This window comes from Rutidosis leptorrhynchoides, chromosome 9 (genome assembly GCF_046630445.1).
Source record: "Rutidosis leptorrhynchoides isolate AG116_Rl617_1_P2 chromosome 9, CSIRO_AGI_Rlap_v1, whole genome shotgun sequence".
In the NCBI taxonomy this organism is placed as follows: domain Eukaryota; kingdom Viridiplantae; phylum Streptophyta; class Magnoliopsida; order Asterales; family Asteraceae; genus Rutidosis; species Rutidosis leptorrhynchoides.
Window position 1 is genome coordinate 348,147,942 of NC_092341.1, and position 19,839 is coordinate 348,167,780.

The following is a 19,839-nucleotide window of genomic DNA, read 5'->3' on the forward strand; positions in this document are numbered from 1 at the left end:
TGTATACTCGACATCCAATGCAAGTATCAAATAATGAGCGGAAGCATGTATCACATATCGTGCAAGACCTGAGAAAAACATAGAAATCTGTCAACGAAAACGTTGGTGAAATCATAGGTTTAGTAAGTAAATTGTATTGAACCACAAGGTTCTTTAAGAATTGCTCAACCAGAATCGTTCACATTCCAAAATAGTATTTGTATCACGAGCACCCAATTATCAAGGCTTAACCGAATCTTCCCTCTGAATTTTGAATTTAGTGTTAGAACTTACACTATACATTGTTGAAATTATATTTCATTCACTAACGGTAGCGAACCGTCTGAATGAGGGTTTGTTAAACCCGTATGGCCACACAACATAATTACACGCTTACACTTACACCCTGCAAGTGGAACTAATGATAATTGGATTGAGGACTTTTGTTCAAACTCGTATGCATCCTTGTATTCGTATTTGTTCACAATGTAAAAGCATGAAAAGTAAATAAGTGTGAAATGTATGTGTTTCTCAGCCCACGATGTAAAGAATAAAACTGATTGAAAAAGTGGGACTATGATCTCACCTTGAATGCACGAGTAGTAAAGTACTTCAACAAGTAAATGTGTGCAAGAACAATGCTAGTCTTGACCTAAACAAATAGGTTGTATCAATAACGGTAAACACGATAGGTCAAAGATGTTCAATTAGTCCTATGGCTCGTTAAGACTCGATCCTAATAGCATGTGAATCAAATTGTCATGTTTCATGCAAGGTACAAGTATAAAAACATGTTAGAACGATTGCACAATTATTTGGTTAAGTTTGATTAAAAGTCAACTTGGTCGGGTCAAAGTCAACAGAAAAGTCAACGGGGTCGGGTTGGATATCCGACAATTTTTCTAAGTTATATAATCATACATGAGCATGTTGGCCAAGTTTCATGTTAATCGGAGGTCCGTAGCATAGCAAACATTTTCATGTCAAATGACCAAAGCAAACAGCCAGTTTTAGCCAAATGGGACGGCGTCCCAAATGGCTAGACGGCGTCCCGGTTTTAAGGTCGGGACGGCGTCCCGAGAAGCTAGACGGCGTCCCGGTTCAAAAGGTGGGACGGCGTCCCAAGTATCTGGACGGCGTCCTGATCTTTTCCCAGGCCCTGTTTGCTGTATTCCTCAAATGGACGAACCAAAACACAAACAATCACATTTTATGATCCGCAAACAATTAGAACATGTATTTTATATCATCGGAAAGCTCTTTCGACTAGGAACGCAACTAAGCACTTTTCATCAAGCAAAAACATCATATACTATAACCGAAATCCCGTCAAGTGATCAATAGAGGTTTATTTTCAAGTTTCAAGTTTATCAATTGAAATTTAAGTTTCGGGAATCCAATTTATACATATGATATGCCGTTTTGAAGGTAATGAAACATGTAACACAACTAAACACTTATCAATAACATTAACAAGCATTCAACGCATCAAAAGTTCGTTTTAAGAGTTGTCAACCCTAACCAAAAGTTCACAAAATCAATAATCGCGTTTATGAAGTTTCTTAAATCAATCTATACATCAAAATGAAGCTAATGATACTAGGAACACAATTAGAACATGAACTTTTAACATCTAACAACATATGATCATCCAAAATTCAAGAACAACACACCAAAATTCAAGTTCATGCTAGTTACACTAAAACAACGAGATCGAGCATACAAATTATATACACGACATCACAATGAGCCATAGACACTAACTAACACCATTTCAAGTCAAAAACACGAATTTAGAGAAATCTAGAGTTTTAGAAATGTTACCCAAACGAGATGAAGTTAGTATCAAATTGTAGAGGATGAAGAGAGGATTCCAAATATGTAATTTGTTTTGTTGTAAGCCTCCTAGATCGAATTTAGATGATGAATGATTGAATTGGGTGTTTGTGTGTGTTCTTGCTAGAGAGAAAGAGAGAGAGAGGGAGATGGTTGAATGGTGGTGATTGGGGTGGACTAGGTGACCTAGTCAACTAGTTTGCCCCGTGTCAATTTTAGTCCCTCGAGTTTGTAGTCGGGTGCGGAAAATACCTAAACGGAATATTTTAAAACGCGTATTAAAATCCGATAACGAGAATATTTAGAATGTTAGCTAACGGAGGTTACGAATCTAGATACGAGGAATATTATCTAAAAAGAAAAAGACGGCGTAAAAAAATAATTTAACGGAAAAATGCGGGATGTTACAATATATCTGTTCATCCTCCACTTCTCTTATTTTAAATAGTGTGCAGATCCTATTAAAGGTACGAAGATGTTCATTTGGATCTTCCTTCGGCGCACCACTAAATTGGCATTGATTAGTCACCATATGTAGAATTTGTCCTTTGATTTCATAATCTGGCGCATTAATGTCTGGATGAGTAATTGCGTGACCTTGGCCAATACGTTTAGCTCTCATTTGGTCTTCCATACTTAAAGGTTCTAGATTCTCCATAATTGAATTTGTTGAATCGGAATCACTAGAGGATTCTGATTTAATGGTTCGTTCCTCAACAATCTCTGTTTGAATGATTGGTGGTTCCGGAGGAAAATTTAATGGTTCAGGATCTATGAATCGTCCCTGAATATTCTCCGGATTCTCAATTGTGAGGTCGGGTTCAAAAAATGGATTATCAACGGCGACAATATTAGCTAGATGTCTTGATCTAGTTACAGGTGGTGAACGTACAAAAGGTGGTGAACGTCTTGCTCGGTGCATTCACTGAATATCCTATTAGTTTTTAAAAAGGAAAGAAAAATTATATAAGTTATCCAATTAATAGACTTTTCTGATTTTGCCCACGTTTCGAATAGCCAAAAGATGCAGCAGAGGGGCAGGATTCGTTTGGTCTCAATATAATTGAGGACTGTTTGGCTCCAATAACCCGGTCCACGTACAAATCCAACTATTACTACGAATCAGAAAAGTTTGATGTCTATCAATTTAACCACTTAAAATAAATTTTCGTAATTTTAAGAAATTTAGATAAGAAGTAGAATAAAAATCTATGTCCTAAAAACTAGAATAGCGAGAAATAAGAAAGAAAAAGAGTGCGTCGAAAAAGAAAAAGAAAAGGGTTGAAAAATAAAAGGCGTCGAAAAATAAGAAAGAAAAAGAAAATGACTATAAAACTTTAAAACACTCGACTAACCCAACCTTATTACTATCACTAACTTAAAATTATAATCGCAAATTGAGATTACTAATTGAAATGATAATTGATACATAGGTAAAAGGCGTCGAGAAATAAGAAAATAGCGCGTCTAAACTTAAAAAGGAACTAAAAATTTAAAACTAAAAGTTGCGTCTAAAAATATTAAAGCTTACAAGTAAAACTATATCCCAAATGGAAATAACTTAAAAAGGTACTAAAACTTAAAAAGGCGTCGCAAAATTCTAAAGCACCTAGATCTTAGTCTAAAGAAAAAGCACTTAAGGGATTTTACGGCAAAGCCTAAAAATCTATAAATAAAAATAACTATAGCAAAAACTAAGTTTAAAACTAAATACGAGCGAAAAATACAAATATTACGCTAAAACAATTAAAAAGGGACAAAAAATAAAAATACACTAAAAGTTGTAAAAAGTACAATTTTTATAAAAATATTATTTTTATATTATTTATTTTATAAAAGTGTAAATTTTATAATTTATTTAAATTAATTAAACTAAATATACAAAATAATAATAACTTAAATTAAGTAATTAAAAACTAAAAAACTAATTAGGGTTTTAATTAAAATTATAATAATAATAATTACACCGTAATGATGCAGTTAGGGTTTCTGGTCACCTGTGTTAGGGCTGCTCCGCGAGTTGCGATTCCCGAAGCTGGAAAACTCCGCGAGTCGCGGGGTTCCAAATTTCAGATGACAGGCTGATTTAAATTCGACGCGTTTTTGTTTTTTTTTTTTCTGTTTTAATAATTAAATAAAATATTTATAAAAACTAAATAAAAACTTATAAAAATAGAAATACTTTATAATTTTATAAAAATCTTAAAAATAGATTTATATATATATATATATATATATATATATATATATATATATATATATACATATATTCGGTTTTCTTAATTTTATGTTTTAAACAAAATATTTAAATAAAACTTATATTCTTAAAAAATAAAAATAAAGAAACTTTATAAAACTTAAATATTTAACAAACTCTTAAAAATATTTATATTTTTTTTTCTTTTTATGTTTTTGAATATTTAAAACGTATTTTTACAAAAACGTATTTTTATAAAAGTAAACTAAAAATAAAAATCTTTTTTTTTTTATATATTTAGCGTTGCGCTTCCGGCTTTTAAGCTAGATGTTCCCCGGCAGCGGCGCCAAAAATACTTGATGGTTAAAGCTAAGGGGTATAAAATACTATTAAATTTTACAAGGAAACCTTGCTACAACACTATAGGCAGTGTACCTAATCGTACAGTAGTGTAGTTTTTAGTAAGTTCGGTTCGTTCCACAGGGAAAATCTTTTAATCAAAGCTTAACGCTATATTAGTTTAATTTATAAAAATACAAATATATATATAAGTAATATTATTATTATAAAGGGGGGTTTTTACTGTTTAATGACCGGTTTGTCGATTTTAAAACTTTAGTCGCAGTTAAAACCAAATGTAAAATATTAAATAAATAAAAAGACTTAATTTAGAGCGTAAAGTAAATAACGATAATGAAATTGTGAATAATAAAAGTGCGATAAAATAAACTTGCGATAATTAAAAAGTACGATAATTAAAAGTGCAATTAAATACAATAACAATAAATAAAAATGCGATAATTAGAAGTGCAATTAAATATAAAATAAAGGAAATTAAATATGAAATAAAAGAATTATGCTTATTTAAACTTCCGTAATCATGATGTTTGACGTGTTGATTTTAGTTTTATGCCCATGGGTTAATTGTTCTTTGTCCTGGATTATTTAATATGTCCATACGAATTTGTCCATAATAGTCCATCAGTCATAAATATAAAGAGCGAAAGCCTTCATCAAATTATTCTTATTCCCGAAGTCAAATATTCCAACTAATTGGGGATTCGAATTGTAACAAGGTTTTAATACTTTGTTTAATGAATACACCAGGTTATCGACTGCGTGTAAACCAAGGTTTTACTACTTTGTTAACAATTACACCAATTACCCTTGAATGTAATTCACCCCTGTTTCAACAAGTCTATTAACTATTAATCCAGTTCCGTGTTCGGTAAAATGAATAATTATTGGTATTTATAGATATCCCGCCCACCGTACCCAGTCAAGCGTATGTGGTTATATATAAATACGTCGAATTATAAGTTTGTATATTAAATTAACAAGGTATTGTTTAGTTAATATAAAACTCATTAATAGCCCATAGTCTAATTTCCACAAGTGTCGTTCTTTTATCCAAACCCCAATTATGGTACAAAGCCCAATTACCCAATTTTAGTAATTAGCCCAACATTATGATTACTTCGGTATTAAATAAGCATAATAATAACTTAGCTACGAGACATTAATGAAAATAATATAAACATAACTTACAATGATTAAAAATAGCGTAGCGTTACACGGATAGAATTTCGACTTACACCCTTACAACATTCGCTAACATACCCTTATTATTAGGATTTAAAATTAAAATTAAAATTAAAATTATATATATATATATATATATATATATATATATATATATATATATATATATATATATATATATATATATATATTTACGTATATATTGAGAGAGAGATAGATTATGGATATTTTTACTCGTCGAACTGCGTTGCTTTTATAGGCTGTTTCAAAATTGGGGGCTCCGCGAGTCGCGACCCAGTTGGTCTTCGAACTCCGCAAGTCGCGGAGTTCCATTTTACAGCTCACTCAACTTTGGCTCTTTGTTTGCCGACAATTATATAAATAAATATAATATATAAATAATTTTAGTAATTATTTAAATATTATATTATATTTATGTGCATAGTTGACTTGTAATTTTTAGTCCGTTGCGTCGAGCGTTGAGAGTTGACTCTGGTCCCGGTTCCGGATTTTCGAACGTCCTTGCGAATAATTTAATATCTTGTACTTTGCGTTTTGAATCTTGTACTCTTGTAATTTTGAGACGTTTCTTATCAATAATTGGAACCTCATTGATTGAATTTTGTACTTTTGAGCTTTTTGGTCGTTTGCGTCTTTAATTCGTCGAATCTATCTTTTGTCTTCACCTTTTATTATTTAAATGAATATCACTTGTAAATAGAACAATTGCAACTAAAAGCTTGTCTTTCTTGAGGAATAATGCTATGAAATATACGTTCGTTTTTAGCATTATCAATCCTCAACTTCTCTTATTTTAAATAAAGTACAGATCCTATTAAAGGTTCGAAGATGTTCGTTTGGATCTTCTTTTGGCGTACCACTATATTGGCATTGATTAGTTACCATATGTAGGATTTGTCCTTTGATTTCATAATCTGGCGCATTAATGTCTGGTTTAATAATGGCGTGACCTTGGCCCGTGCGTGTGGCTCTCATTCGGTCTTCCATACTTAGAGGTTCCGTTAGTTCCATAATTGAATTTGTTGAATCTGAATCACTAGATGATTCTAATTTAACGGTTTGTGGTTCAGGAGGAATGATTAGTGGTTCAGGATCTTGGAATTGTCCTTGAATATCCTCCGGGTTCTCGGTAGTGAAGTCGGGTTCAAAAAATGGATTATCGGAAATTTGAATTGGAGTACTTGGTCGACTAGATGATAATTCCAAAGAAAAATCAACAGCGAAAATATTAGCTAGATGTCTTGATCGAGTTACATTTGGTGAACGTATGAAAGGTGGTGAACGTTTTGCTCGGTGCATTCACAGAATATCCTATTAGTTATAAAAGATAAAAATTATATAAGTTATCAAATTAATAGACTTTTCTGATTTTGTCCACGTTTCGAATAGCCAATAGATGCAGCAGGTAGCCAGGACCCTTTAAATCGGAAGCCCACAACTCGCCACTAACAAATCCAACTATTATTACGAACCAGAAAATTTTGGATGTCTATCAATTTAACCGCTTAAAATAATTGTTCGTTTTGAAATTTTAGAGAAGAAATAGAAAATTCTATGTCCTAAAAACTACAGCGTCGAGAAATAAGAAAGAAAAAGAGCGCGTCGAAAAACGTCGAAAAATAAATGTCGAAAAATAAAAATAAGAAAATAAGCGTCGAAACTTAGAATTCTAAAAACTAAAAATTAAAACTTACGTCTAATGGTATTAAAGCTTAAAGGGAATTCTATATCCAAAACGGCAATAACTTAATTAGCACTAAAATATATAAACGGCGTCGCAAAATTCTAAAGCGCCTAAATCTTAATCTAAAGAAAAAGCAATTGAGGGATTTTACGGCAAGGCCTAAAAATCTAGAAATAGAAATAACTACGGCAAAAACTATAGCTTAAACTAATTACGAATGATAAATATACAATTTACGAATAAACGATTAAAAAGATACGAAATATAAAAAGATATAAAAAGTGATAAAATTACTTATTTTTATAAAAATATTATTTAATATTTATTTTAAAAAGTATTAATTTATATAATTAATAATAATATTAAAACTTAATATTACTAAATATAAATTAAAACTAAATTTAAAAACTAATTAATTAATTAAAACTTAATTAGGGTTAATTAATAATAAAACCCTACTGCGTAATAATTGCTGGGATCAGACCTGTCAGACAGCCTCATGTGATCGCATGAGTTTTATGTGGCTGGGCCATGCGATTGCATGGCTTCGGATACCAGGCCAGGTCTTGGGCTGCTACAGTACCAGGCCCGAATACTTATTTATATTTATATTTTTTTTTCTGTTTTTAATTTAAATAAAATATTTATATAAATAAAACTTATATTTAAAAACTAAAATAGAAAAATAAAAATACTTTATAATTTTAAACAAACTATTAAAAATATATATATTTTGTTTTTCTTTTTATATTTTTGTATTTAAAACGTATTTTTAAAAAAAGAAATTAAAACTTAATAATTTTTTTTATAGCGTTTCGCTTTTGCGTTAAGTTTCCCCGGCAGCGGCGCCAAAAATACTTGATGTGCGTAGAGGTGTATACGAAATAGTTATATTTTTACTACAGAATACTATGAAATATTACACAAGTTTTATTAATTTACGGATGTGATATACCTAAACCTTGCTACAACACTTATATGCAGTGTACCTAATCATAGAGTAGTGTAGTTTTTAGTAAGTCCGGTTCGTTCCACAGGGAGCTAGCTGAGTTTAACACTATATTTTTAACAACTATATTTATATAAAATATATATAATTATATATAGTAATATTATTATAAAAGGGGGTTTTTACCGTTTAATAACCGGTTTGTCGATTTTATATTTTAAGCGTAATGATAAATGACGATAATATAAATGACAGAATTTAAATTGCGATAAAGTAAATTGCAGTAATTAAAATGATAGTAAATAAAGGTACAATGAAATATGAAATAAAAGTATTATGCTTATTTAAACTTCCGTAATCATGATGTTTGACGTTTTGATTAATAGTTACCCGGGTTAATTGTCCTTTGTCCTTGATTATTTGATACCTATTTGGTTTTTGTCCATAATAGTCCATCGGTCGTAATTATAAAATTCTCGTCAAATTAACCTTATTCCCGAAGTCAAATATTCCAACTAATTAGGATTCGAACTGTAACAAGGTTTTAATACTTTATTTAATGATTACACCAGGTTATCGACTGCGCATAATCCAAAGTTTTAATACTTTGTTAACAATTACACCAATTATCCTTGTATGTAATCCACCCCTGTTTTAATGAGATATGAATATTAATTTTCCCACTTGATCAGAATGAATAATCAATTACCCAACCCGAATAATTAATTAAATGATCGTAAAAGATGTTGTATAAACGTCACTAAATAGGACATACATAATCATTTTAATAATTATTAGATTAACTAATTTGAAGATAGGTTCGATAGGTTCCAATGAGTTATCACTCAATTACACAATACCCCTTATCTATTAATAGTCATAGTCCAATGTCCACAAGTGTCGGTCTTTTTTCCAAACCTTAATTATGGTACAAAATCTAATAACCCAATCTTAATTTTTAGTCTAACATCATGATTACTTCGGCTCAAATAAGCATAATAATAACTTAGTTACGAGACATTAATTTAAAAAGGAAGAACATAGCTTACAGTGGTGATTAATCGCGTAGCGTTAAACGGACAGAGTTCCGTCTTATAAAACCTTAAAACATTTCTTACAATAACCAAATTATTATTAAACTTAAATTAAACTTTAAATTATAAATAAATATATATATATATGTATATATATATATATATATATATATATATATATATATATATATATATATATATATATATATATATTATTACAGAGAAGGAAAAGAAAAAGATATCCTAAATTCGTCCCAAAAATGCTGAATTTATAGAATGTGGCCTGCTACAGTAACTCATGCGATCGCATGGGATTTTAGTGCAAATCTCATGCACTCGCATGGGCTCATGCACTCACATGGGTTTTATACCTATTTCCCATGCGATCGCATGGCCGTCAGATCCAGCTCACATATTTTTTGTTTGCTAGTTTGTCGAAGTTATTTAATATAATATATAATATATAAATAATTTATATAATTATTTAAATATTATATTATATTCTTGTGCATAGTTGACTTGTAATTTTAGCTCTGTTGCGTCGCGCGTTGATAGTTGGCTCAGGTCCCGGTTCCGGTTTTTTGAACGTCCTTTCGTATAATTTAATATCTTGTACTTTGCGTTTTGCGGCTCGTACTCTTATCATTTTTGGACGTTTCTCATCAATAAATTGAACCACTTGAATTATATCTTGTACATTTGAGCTTTTTGGTCATTTGCGTCTTCAAATCGTCGTTTTCTTCTTTTGTCTTCGCACTTATTTATTTAAACGAATATTACATAAAAATAGAACAATTACAACTAAAAGCTTTACATATTGGAAGGATATTGTGCCTAAATATATGTTCATTTGGAGCACTATCAAATAAAAAATACTTGATGTGCGTAGAGGTGTATACGAAATAATTATATTTTTACTACGAAATACTACGAAATATTACACAAGTTTTATTAATTTACGGATGTGATATACCTAAACCTTGCTACAACACTTATAGGCGGTGTACCTAATCGTAGAGTAGTGTAGTTTTTAGTAAGTCCGGTTCGTTCCACAGGGAGCTAGCTGAGTTTAATGCTATATTTTTAACAACTATATTTATATAAAATATATATAATTATATATAGTAATATTATTATAAAAGGGGGTTTTTACCGTTTAATGACCGGTTTGTCGATTTTATATTTTAAGCATAATGATAAATGACGATAATATAAATGACAGAATTTAAATTGCGATAAAGTAAATTGCAGTAATTAAAATGATAGTAAATAAAGGTACAATGAAATATGAAATAAAAGTATTATGCTTATTTAAACTTCCGTAATCATGATGTTTGACGTTTTGATTAATAGTTACCCGGGTTAATTGTCCTTTGTCCTTGATTATTTGATACCTATTTGGTTTTTGTCCATAATAGTCCATCGGTCGTAATTATAAAATGCTCGTCAAATTAACCTTATTCCCGAAGTCAAATATTCCAACTAATTAGGATTCGAACTGTAACAAGGTTTTAATACTTTGTTTAATGATTACACCAGGTTATCGACTGCGCATAATCCAAGGTTTTAATACTTTGTTAACAATTACACCAATTATCCTTGTATGTAATCCACCCCTGTTTTAATGAGATATGAATATTAATTTACCCACTTGATCAGAATGAATAATCAATTACCCAACCCGAATAATTAATTAAATGATCGTAAAAGATGTCATATAAACGTCACTAAATAGGACATAAATAATCATTTTAATAATTATTAGATTAACTAATTTGAAGATAGGTTCGACAGGTTCCAATGAGTTGTCGCTCAATTAGACAATACCCCTTATCTATTAATAGTCATAGTCCAATGTCCACAAGTGTCGGTCTTTTTTCCAAACCTTAATTATGGTACAAAATCTAATAACCCATTCTTAATTTTTAGTCTAACATCATGATTACTTCGGCTCAAAAAACCATAATAACTTAGTTACGAGACATTAATTTAAAAAGGAAGAACATAGCTTACAGTGGTGATTAATCGCGTAGCGTTAAACGGACAGAGTTCCGTCTTATAAAAGCTTAAAACATTTCTTACAATAACCCAATTATTATTAAACTTAAATTAAACTTTAAATTATATATATATATATATATATATATATATATATATATATATATATATATATATATATATATATATATATATATATATATATATATTATTACAGAGAAGGAAAAGAAAAGGATATCCTAAATTCGTCCCAAAAATGCTGAATTTATAGAATGTGGCCTGCTACAGTAACTCATGCGATCGCATGGGATTTTAGTGCAAATCTCATGCACTCGCATGGCCTCATGCACTCGCATGGGTTTTATACCTATTTCCCATGCGATCGCATGGCCGTCAGATCCAGCTCACATATTTTTTGTTTGCTAGTTTGTCGACGTTATTTAATATAATATATAATATATAAATAATTTATATAATTATTTAAATATTATATTATATTCTTGTGCATAGTTGACTTGTAATTTTAGCTCCGTTGCGTCGCGCGTTGATAGTTGGCTCAGGTCCCGGTTCCGGTTTTTCGAACGTCCTTTCGTATAATTTAATATCTTGTACTTTGCGTTTTGCGGCTCGTACTCTTATCATTTTTGGACGTTTCTCATCAATAAATTGAACCACTTGAATTATATCTTGTACATTTGAGCTTTTTGGTCATTTGCGTCTTCAAATCGTCGTTTTCTTCTTTTGTCTTCGCACTTATTTATTTAAACGAATATTACATAAAAATAGAACAATTACAACTAAAAGCTTTACATATTGGAAGGATATTGTGCCTAAATATATGTTCATTTGGAGCACTATCAAATAAAAAATACTTGATGTGCGTAGAGGTGTATACGAAATAATTATATTTTTACTACGAAATACTACGAAATATTACACAAGTTTTATTAATTTACGGATGTGATATACCTAAACCTTGCTACAACACTTATAGGCAGTGTACCTAATCGTAGAGTAGTGTAGTTTTTAGTAAGTCCGGTTCGTTCCACAGGGAGCTAGCTGAGTTTAATGCTATATTTTTAACAACTATATTTATATAAAATATATATAATTATATATAGTAATATTATTATAAAAGGGGGTTTTTACCGTTTAATGACCGGTTTGTCGATTTTATATTTTAAGCGTAAAGATAAATGATGATAATATAAATGACAGAATTTAAATTGCGATAAAGTAAATTGAAGTAATTAAAATGACAGTAAATAAAGGTACAATGAAATATGAAATAAAAGTATTATGCTTATTTAAACTTCCGTAATCATGATGTTTGACGTTTTGATTAATTGTTACCCGGGTTAATTGTCCTTTGTCCTTGATTATTTGATACCTATTTGGTTTTTGTCCATAATAGTCCATCGGTCATAATTATAAAATGCTCGTTAAATTAACCTTATTCCCGAAGTCAAATATTCCAACTAATTAGGGATTCGAACTGTAACAAAGTTTTAATACTTTGTTTAATGATTACACCAGGTTATCGACTGCGCATAATCCAAAGTTTTAATACTTTGTTAACAATTACACCAATTATCCTTGTATGTAATCCACCCCTGTTTTAATGAGATATGAATATTAATTTTCCCACTTGATCAGAATGAATAATCAATTACCCAACCCGAATAATTAATTAAATGATCGTAAAAGATGTCGTATAAACGTCACTAAATAGGACATACATAATCATTTTAATAATTATTAGATTAACTAATTTGAAGATAGGTTCGATAGGTTCCAATGAGTTGTCGCTCAATTAGACAATACCCCTTATCTATTAATAGTCATAGTCCAATGTCCACAAGTGTCGGTCTTTTTTCCAAACCTTAATTATGGTACAAAATCTAATAACCCAATCTTAATTTTTAGTCTAACATCATGATTACTTCGGCTCAAATAAGCATAATAATAACTTAGTTACGAGACATTAATTTAAAAAGGAAGAACATAGCTTACAGTGGTGATTAATCGCGTAGCGTTAAACGGACAGAGTTCCTTCTTATAAAACCTTAAAACATTTCTTACAATAACCAAATTATTATTAAACTTAAATTAAACTTTAAATTATAAATAAATAATATATATATATATATATATATATATATATATATATATATATATATATATATATATATATATATATATATATATATATATATATATATATATATATATATATATTATTACAGAGAAGGAAAAGAAAAAGATATCCTAAATTCGTCCCAAAAATGCTGAATTTATAGAATGTGGCCTGCTACAGTAACTCATGCGATCGCATGAGATTTTAGTGCAAATCTCATGCACTCGCATGGGCTCATGCACTCGCATGGGCTCATGCACTCGCATGGGTTTTATGCCTATTTCCCATGCGATCGCATGGCCGTCAGATCTAGCTCACATATTTTTTGTTTGCTAGTTTGTCGACGTTATTTAATATAATATATAATATATAAATAATTTATATAATTATTTAAATATTATATTATATTCTTGTGCATAGTTGACTTGTAATTTTAGCTCCGTTGCGTCGCGCGTTGATAGTTGGCTCAGGTCCCGGTTCCGGTTTTTCGAACGTCCTTTCGTATAATTTAATATCTTGTACTTTGCGTTTTGCGGCTCGTACTCTTATCATTTTTGGACGTTTCTCATCAATAAATTGAACCACTTGAATTATATCTTGTACATTTGAGCTTTTTGGTCATTTGCGTCTTCAAATCATCGTTTTCTTCTTTTGTCTTCGCACTTATTTATTTAAACGAATATTACATAAAAATAGAACAATTTCAACTAAAAGCTTTACATATTGGAAGGATATTGTGCCTAAATATATGTTCATTTGGAGCACTATCAAATAAAAAATACTTGATGTGCGTAGAGGTGTATACGAAATAATTATATTTTTACTACGAAATACTACGAAATATTACACAAGTTTTATTAATTTACGCAAAACGTTTGGGGGTCTGATATGTAACTTATTCATTGTTCTTGATGGAACACGTTGGACGGTTAAATGTTAAAAAATGCTTTTAGTACTGTTTTTATGTGTTCCAAGCGTTTCTTCCGTATAAACTTGATGATTTTATGCGTGTAAACCATAGGATATACCATTATGGTGAATTCGTGAGTAGCGGACCTCACTAGTGAACTTTGTCTTGTGTCTCTTTTATGCACCCGAACATCCCTCGCCACCACTCGAGTTCATATTTTTCAGATCATCTATTTTAGCGTAGTGTAAAGCAAAAAGATGTGTATGACTGTTTTCATAAGACGATGCCAATTGTATGTTTCCAGAAGACACATAGTTGTGTTGGAAATGATAGCATCATCGTCTCAATTTCCTCATGACTATAATCTTAGGAAGCTTCTTGTTTTACCTTCAGCGAGAAGAGATATCTGAAAGATATCAGTTTTAGGCACAAAATCATGATTATTTTTTCTCGTATGGTTAACCAAATAACCATTTTATATCCAGTGGTTAACCAATTTAACCAAACGTTATTAACCAAATCGAACGGTTATAAATTATTGATTAACCTCAATGTTGGTTATGAGTGTGGTTTTCATATATACCCGCCCCAAACAACCCCATGCTCACCCCATTTCAATTCACGACTAGTTACTACGGAGTGTATTGCAATCATAAGACCACCATGATCAACAAAACTCCTAGAGATCTTATTAGCATGATCAAAAGCAAAAGAAAGAACATCTTGTAACCCTCCCAACAAATGTAGCTCTAGATGACACAAAGACAACAAATGTAACTTCATTACACAATAAGAACACAAAAAGACAATATAGGTTGTGACAACATATATGTAACTTCATTCACAAAACTTCGAACCGCATCGACAACAAATGTTTTACTACTAATATCACTATACATATACATTACAGCATCACAAGAGCTTAGAAACATTTCAAGTAAACGGGACAACCAGAACATACATCATATCTTCCTAAAGCTCTTGTAATGTTCTCAAGTATAGTAAAATACTTACGGATTCGGTTCGAAGTTTTGTAAATAAGGATACACTTAAGTTGCCACAACATATATAGAATGATGACGTCTTTGGATAGTGAAATATTCTTAGTATTCACAATTATATTCGACACCATTGTCTCTTTAAAATAAGTGATAGATTCACTAATGCTTGATTCGACAAATGAATGTTGAACTAAGCAATGAGGAAAGTCATTAAAACAATAAACTAATTTAATATACAAAGTTAATGCAATCACAAAAGGATAGAAATTTCATGTATTTTAACATACTTATTATTTCATGAGAACAATATATTCATACAAATCTTATAACCTTTTAACATCCATAGAAGAGAAACATCCAAACAAGTTCCATACATAATTCATAACTTTCTAACATTATATAACTTGAAGAGAAGCTTACCAATCAAGAAGTTCAAAGGAGAATTAGACTATGACCAATTCCACACCTTGAGGCTTTATTGATTTTATGCGCTCAGCAGAAGATCGAGCAGCTTCCTCTTTCTTCGGATTCCTTTCAATTGCAATCACAATTTTCTTGAGTGCAACAGCAGCAGTTTGTATGATGTATACAGCCAGTTCATAGTCACATTTCCGACCCTTATATTCAGCGATTTCAACAAGCTTGAGGTGTTTATGGGGATTAGTAGCATCCCTTGCTTTCTTACTACTTATGATTGGTGGAGTCCAACATGGCTGCAAAAAAAGATCCACATATTTGCAAAAAAGATCCACTTATTTGTTCATTCTGTTATCATATAGTAGGGTTAAATAAAATTAGATTAAAGCGTTAGTACCTTAATAGAAAAAGTCTCCAATTTGGGGCATGCATTCATAATGGAAGCCAAAAATAGAAGACAATCATAGCCACTACCACCAACTGCCAATCTTAATTTCTTCAAATTTGGTAATTTGGGAACAGAATCGAGTATTAACGATACCTGCAAAAACAAATCAAAGTCTCACAAACATCTCCACAGTGATTCATTTTCATTATAATTATTATAAAAACATTCAATTGATGAGCCACTAACCTCGGGTTTTTTGGCGGTTATGAAAAGAGACACCAGGGATAAAGCGCAGGACGATATCTGGACGAACACATTTCTAATATTCATCCGACATACATCAAGGTCAAGTTCCATCACTTTCGGAAGATGATCAAGACGTAAATCTATACTGTAACCTTTGAAGGTGAACGATACAAGGTCGAAATCAGATAAATAGATGGATTTACCATTATAAGTAGAAGTATACACTATTTCAAAGTGTTTCAAGTTATGACGTTGTCCACGGATGATAATACGGTCCAGGTATAGTGGGTCATGGATCGATATCATCTCAAAGATTTGGAGAGTTCTTTAAAAACTTCTGAAAAATTTCTTTCGTCACGTTCACCTTCTTCAGTCTAAGTTTTTATAGATAATGTAGCACCACCTCAACGCCAAGATAACATCTTGGAATCATACTTGGATACGATGACAAATCATAAGGTCCACCATAACGTCAAATTTTCTTTGAATACAATCTTGTTGAGAAATCAAAAGTTTCTATATTTGAACACATATAACGAGAGAGACCAGTCAAATCTAATTCAAGGAATTCAACTTTCATGTTCATTGCAAATACGAGCCATTTAAGAATAACGTGTCCATGATTATCATTGAAACCATAACGGATCCGAAAGTCACCGACAGTCGGGTGATTGTAACTTCGGATGACTGAGTTGACCTGATTGATGAACTTTTCGCTTTCTAATTTAACTACATCAGCCGAATCCATTTTATCATGAAAAGTCTCACTACCATCAAAGTTTAATTGCTTTAAATTACGCCAAAAGTATCTCCATTTTTTAGCAACACCACTAGTGACCACTGCATCCTTAATAGGCATCAACGACAATATCTTAAGGAGCACATCGTCCGGCATTTGGCTTATAAAATCATACGAATTTGGCCTTTGACGACTTCCCACCTTCACAAATCAATATCATTAGTAATTAAGCAATGATTATTAATAGTATGAATCTTGGCAATCAATATCAATAATACCCATGTCGTTTACATCCTGTACATAACCCGACCTAGTTCACAAAGTTACGTGGAATAATCCGTACACCATTAAACTTGTTTTAGAAATTTATACCGTACAACATTATAAAGAGTGTTTAGTGGTACACGGATAAATTGGAAAAATTTTGGTTGGTGATCATCACCCCAAAGTTAAAGATAGAATGTCATAGCAAAGAGAACAGAACTAACACTAACATTTTTAAATATCAAACCTGAATATGAGGGATAGTAGAAGAGCAATGTAAGGAGTCCATAATTTAATATTTAACCTGCATCATAAGGCCAAAGAGGTGGAGTCATGAAACAATTTTGTGACATTAAGGTTAAATGGAGTCACAAATATATTTTAAAGAAACAGTGTAACCGATAACAACAAACAAAATTCAAGGATTTAAACCAAAATCCGATTTTTATCTTTTTTTTTGGCAAAAAAAAAAAAATAACTTTATAGCAATTCTTAGTCTCGAAAAGAGACAAGAAAACAAAGATAAACCGCGAATGAGGCTCGAAGACGGTAAAACACAACCCTACAAAGACCTCGTCCTAAAGCTAAACTAAAAACGAGCCTCGCAGTGAACCTACCAAAACGCAAATTACATACGAAGAAACGAAAATTACATACGAAGTTGTTGTTAACGCCACTATCCACTTTAGCCTTAAACGAAAAGGTCGACTCAACTCAGATATCGTCCGAATTCAGTCCACCATTCCTAAATTCATCGAAAAAGCCTTCCTTATCTAGCCCATGCCCCGTCTCCCCGATCCGATTTTTATCTATCAAACAATTTCAACCAATAACAAAAATCATATAAAATGTACTGTATATAAATAAATTAAATATACTATTACACAGTAAATTGACAGTAAGAAAGCTATGCATGGGGTCTATTGTAAAAATAACTAATCAGCAGAGGGCCAAAGGGCGGAATCAATGATTAGTTAGAAAATGTTCTAATTCAATCCATTCAAGTTTATATACATAAACACCCAATCGCAACTTTTATCTATCAAACAATTACAATCATCATAAACCATTTCTAGAACACAAATTATGAAATGTCCCGTTCATATTGATTATAAACGTTCCATATTAATTGATTTCGTTGCGAGGTTTTAACCTCTATATGAGACGTTTTTCAAAGACTGCATTCATTTTTAAAACAACCATAACCTTTATTTTATCAATAAAGGTTTTAAAAACATTACGTAGATTATCAAATAATGATAATCTAAAATATACTGTTTACACACGACCATTACATAATGGTTTACAATAGAAATATATTACATCGACATATGTTTCTTGAATGCAGTTTTTACACAATATCATACAAACATGGACTCCAAATCTTGTCCTTATTTTAGTATGCAACAGCGGAAGCTCTTAATATTCACCTGAGAATAAACATGCTTTAAACGTCAACAAAAATGTTGGTGAGTTATAGGTTTAACCTATATATATCAAATCGTAACAATAGACCACAAGATTTCATATTTCAATACACATCCCATACATAGAGATAAAAATCATTCATATGGTGAACACCTGGTAACCGACATTAACAAGATGCATATATAAGAATATCCCCATCATTCCGGGACACCCTTCGGATATGATATAAATTTCGAAGTACTAAAGCATCCGGTACTTTGGATGGGGTTTGTTAGGCCCAATAGATCTATCTTTAGGATTCGCGTCAATTAGGGTATCTGTTCCCTAATTCTTAGATTACCAGACTTAATAAAAAGGGGCATATTCGATTTCGATAATTCAACCATAGAATGTAGTTTCACGTACTTGTGTCTATTTTGTAAATCATTTATAAAACATGCATGTATTCTCATCCCAAAAGTATTAGATTTTAAAAGTGGGACTATAACTCACTTTCACAGATATTTCCTTCCTCGGAAATAAGACTTGGCCACGGATCGATTCACGAACCTATACAAATATGTACATATATATTAAAGTATGATCAAAATATAATTACAACCATTTTTATTATGTTTTAAAGATTTGAGTGTATTAAGTCAGCTGTCCTCGTTAGTAACCTACAACTAGTTGTCCATAATTAGATGTACAGAAATAAATCGATATATATTATCTTGAATCAATCCACGACCCAGTGTATACCCGTCTCAGGCTAGATCACAACTCAAACTATATATATTTTTGGAATCAACCTCAACCCTGTATAGCTAACTCCAACATTACTGCGTATAGAGTGTCTATGGTTGTTCCAAATAATATATATAGATGGGTCGATATGATATGTCAAAACATTTGCATACGTGTCTATGGTATCCCAAGATTACATAATATACTAGAATACATGTATAATACAATATAAGTTAGCTAGGATATGATTAATATAGATTTATTACCAATTTTCACGTAGCTACAACAAGCAAAAATAACCAATCTTGTTTTACCCATAACTTCTTCGTTTTAAATCCGTTTT

General features: G+C 31.1%; 2 protein-coding genes across 3 annotated transcripts; both read right to left on the reverse strand.

Moving 5' to 3' along the window:
- Nucleotides 1–15,616: 15,616 nt before the first annotated feature.
- Nucleotides 15,617–16,450, reverse strand: LOC139869177 (uncharacterized). The gene is made up of 3 exons (XM_071857498.1): nt 16,340–16,450; nt 16,103–16,246; nt 15,617–16,001 (listed from the first exon to the last, which is right to left on the reverse strand). The coding sequence occupies exons 1-3, from the start codon at nt 16,448–16,450 to the stop codon at nt 15,732–15,734; spliced, it is 525 nt and encodes a 174-aa protein (XP_071713599.1). The 3' UTR covers nt 15,617–15,731.
- On the reverse strand, nt 16,349–18,230 carry LOC139867648 (putative F-box/FBD/LRR-repeat protein At4g13965). 2 transcript variants are annotated; one of them, XM_071856012.1, is made up of 3 exons: nt 18,000–18,230; nt 17,590–17,646; nt 16,349–17,279 (listed from the first exon to the last, which is right to left on the reverse strand). In XM_071856012.1, the coding sequence occupies exons 2-3, from the start codon at nt 17,629–17,631 to the stop codon at nt 16,812–16,814; spliced, it is 510 nt and encodes a 169-aa protein (XP_071712113.1). In that variant the 5' UTR covers nt 17,632–17,646; nt 18,000–18,230; the 3' UTR covers nt 16,349–16,811. The 2 variants fall into 2 exon arrangements, with proteins under 2 accessions (XP_071712113.1, XP_071712112.1); XM_071856011.1 differs by lacking the exon at nt 18,000–18,230 and adding an exon at nt 17,960–17,982.
- Nucleotides 18,231–19,839: the final 1,609 nt, after the last annotated feature.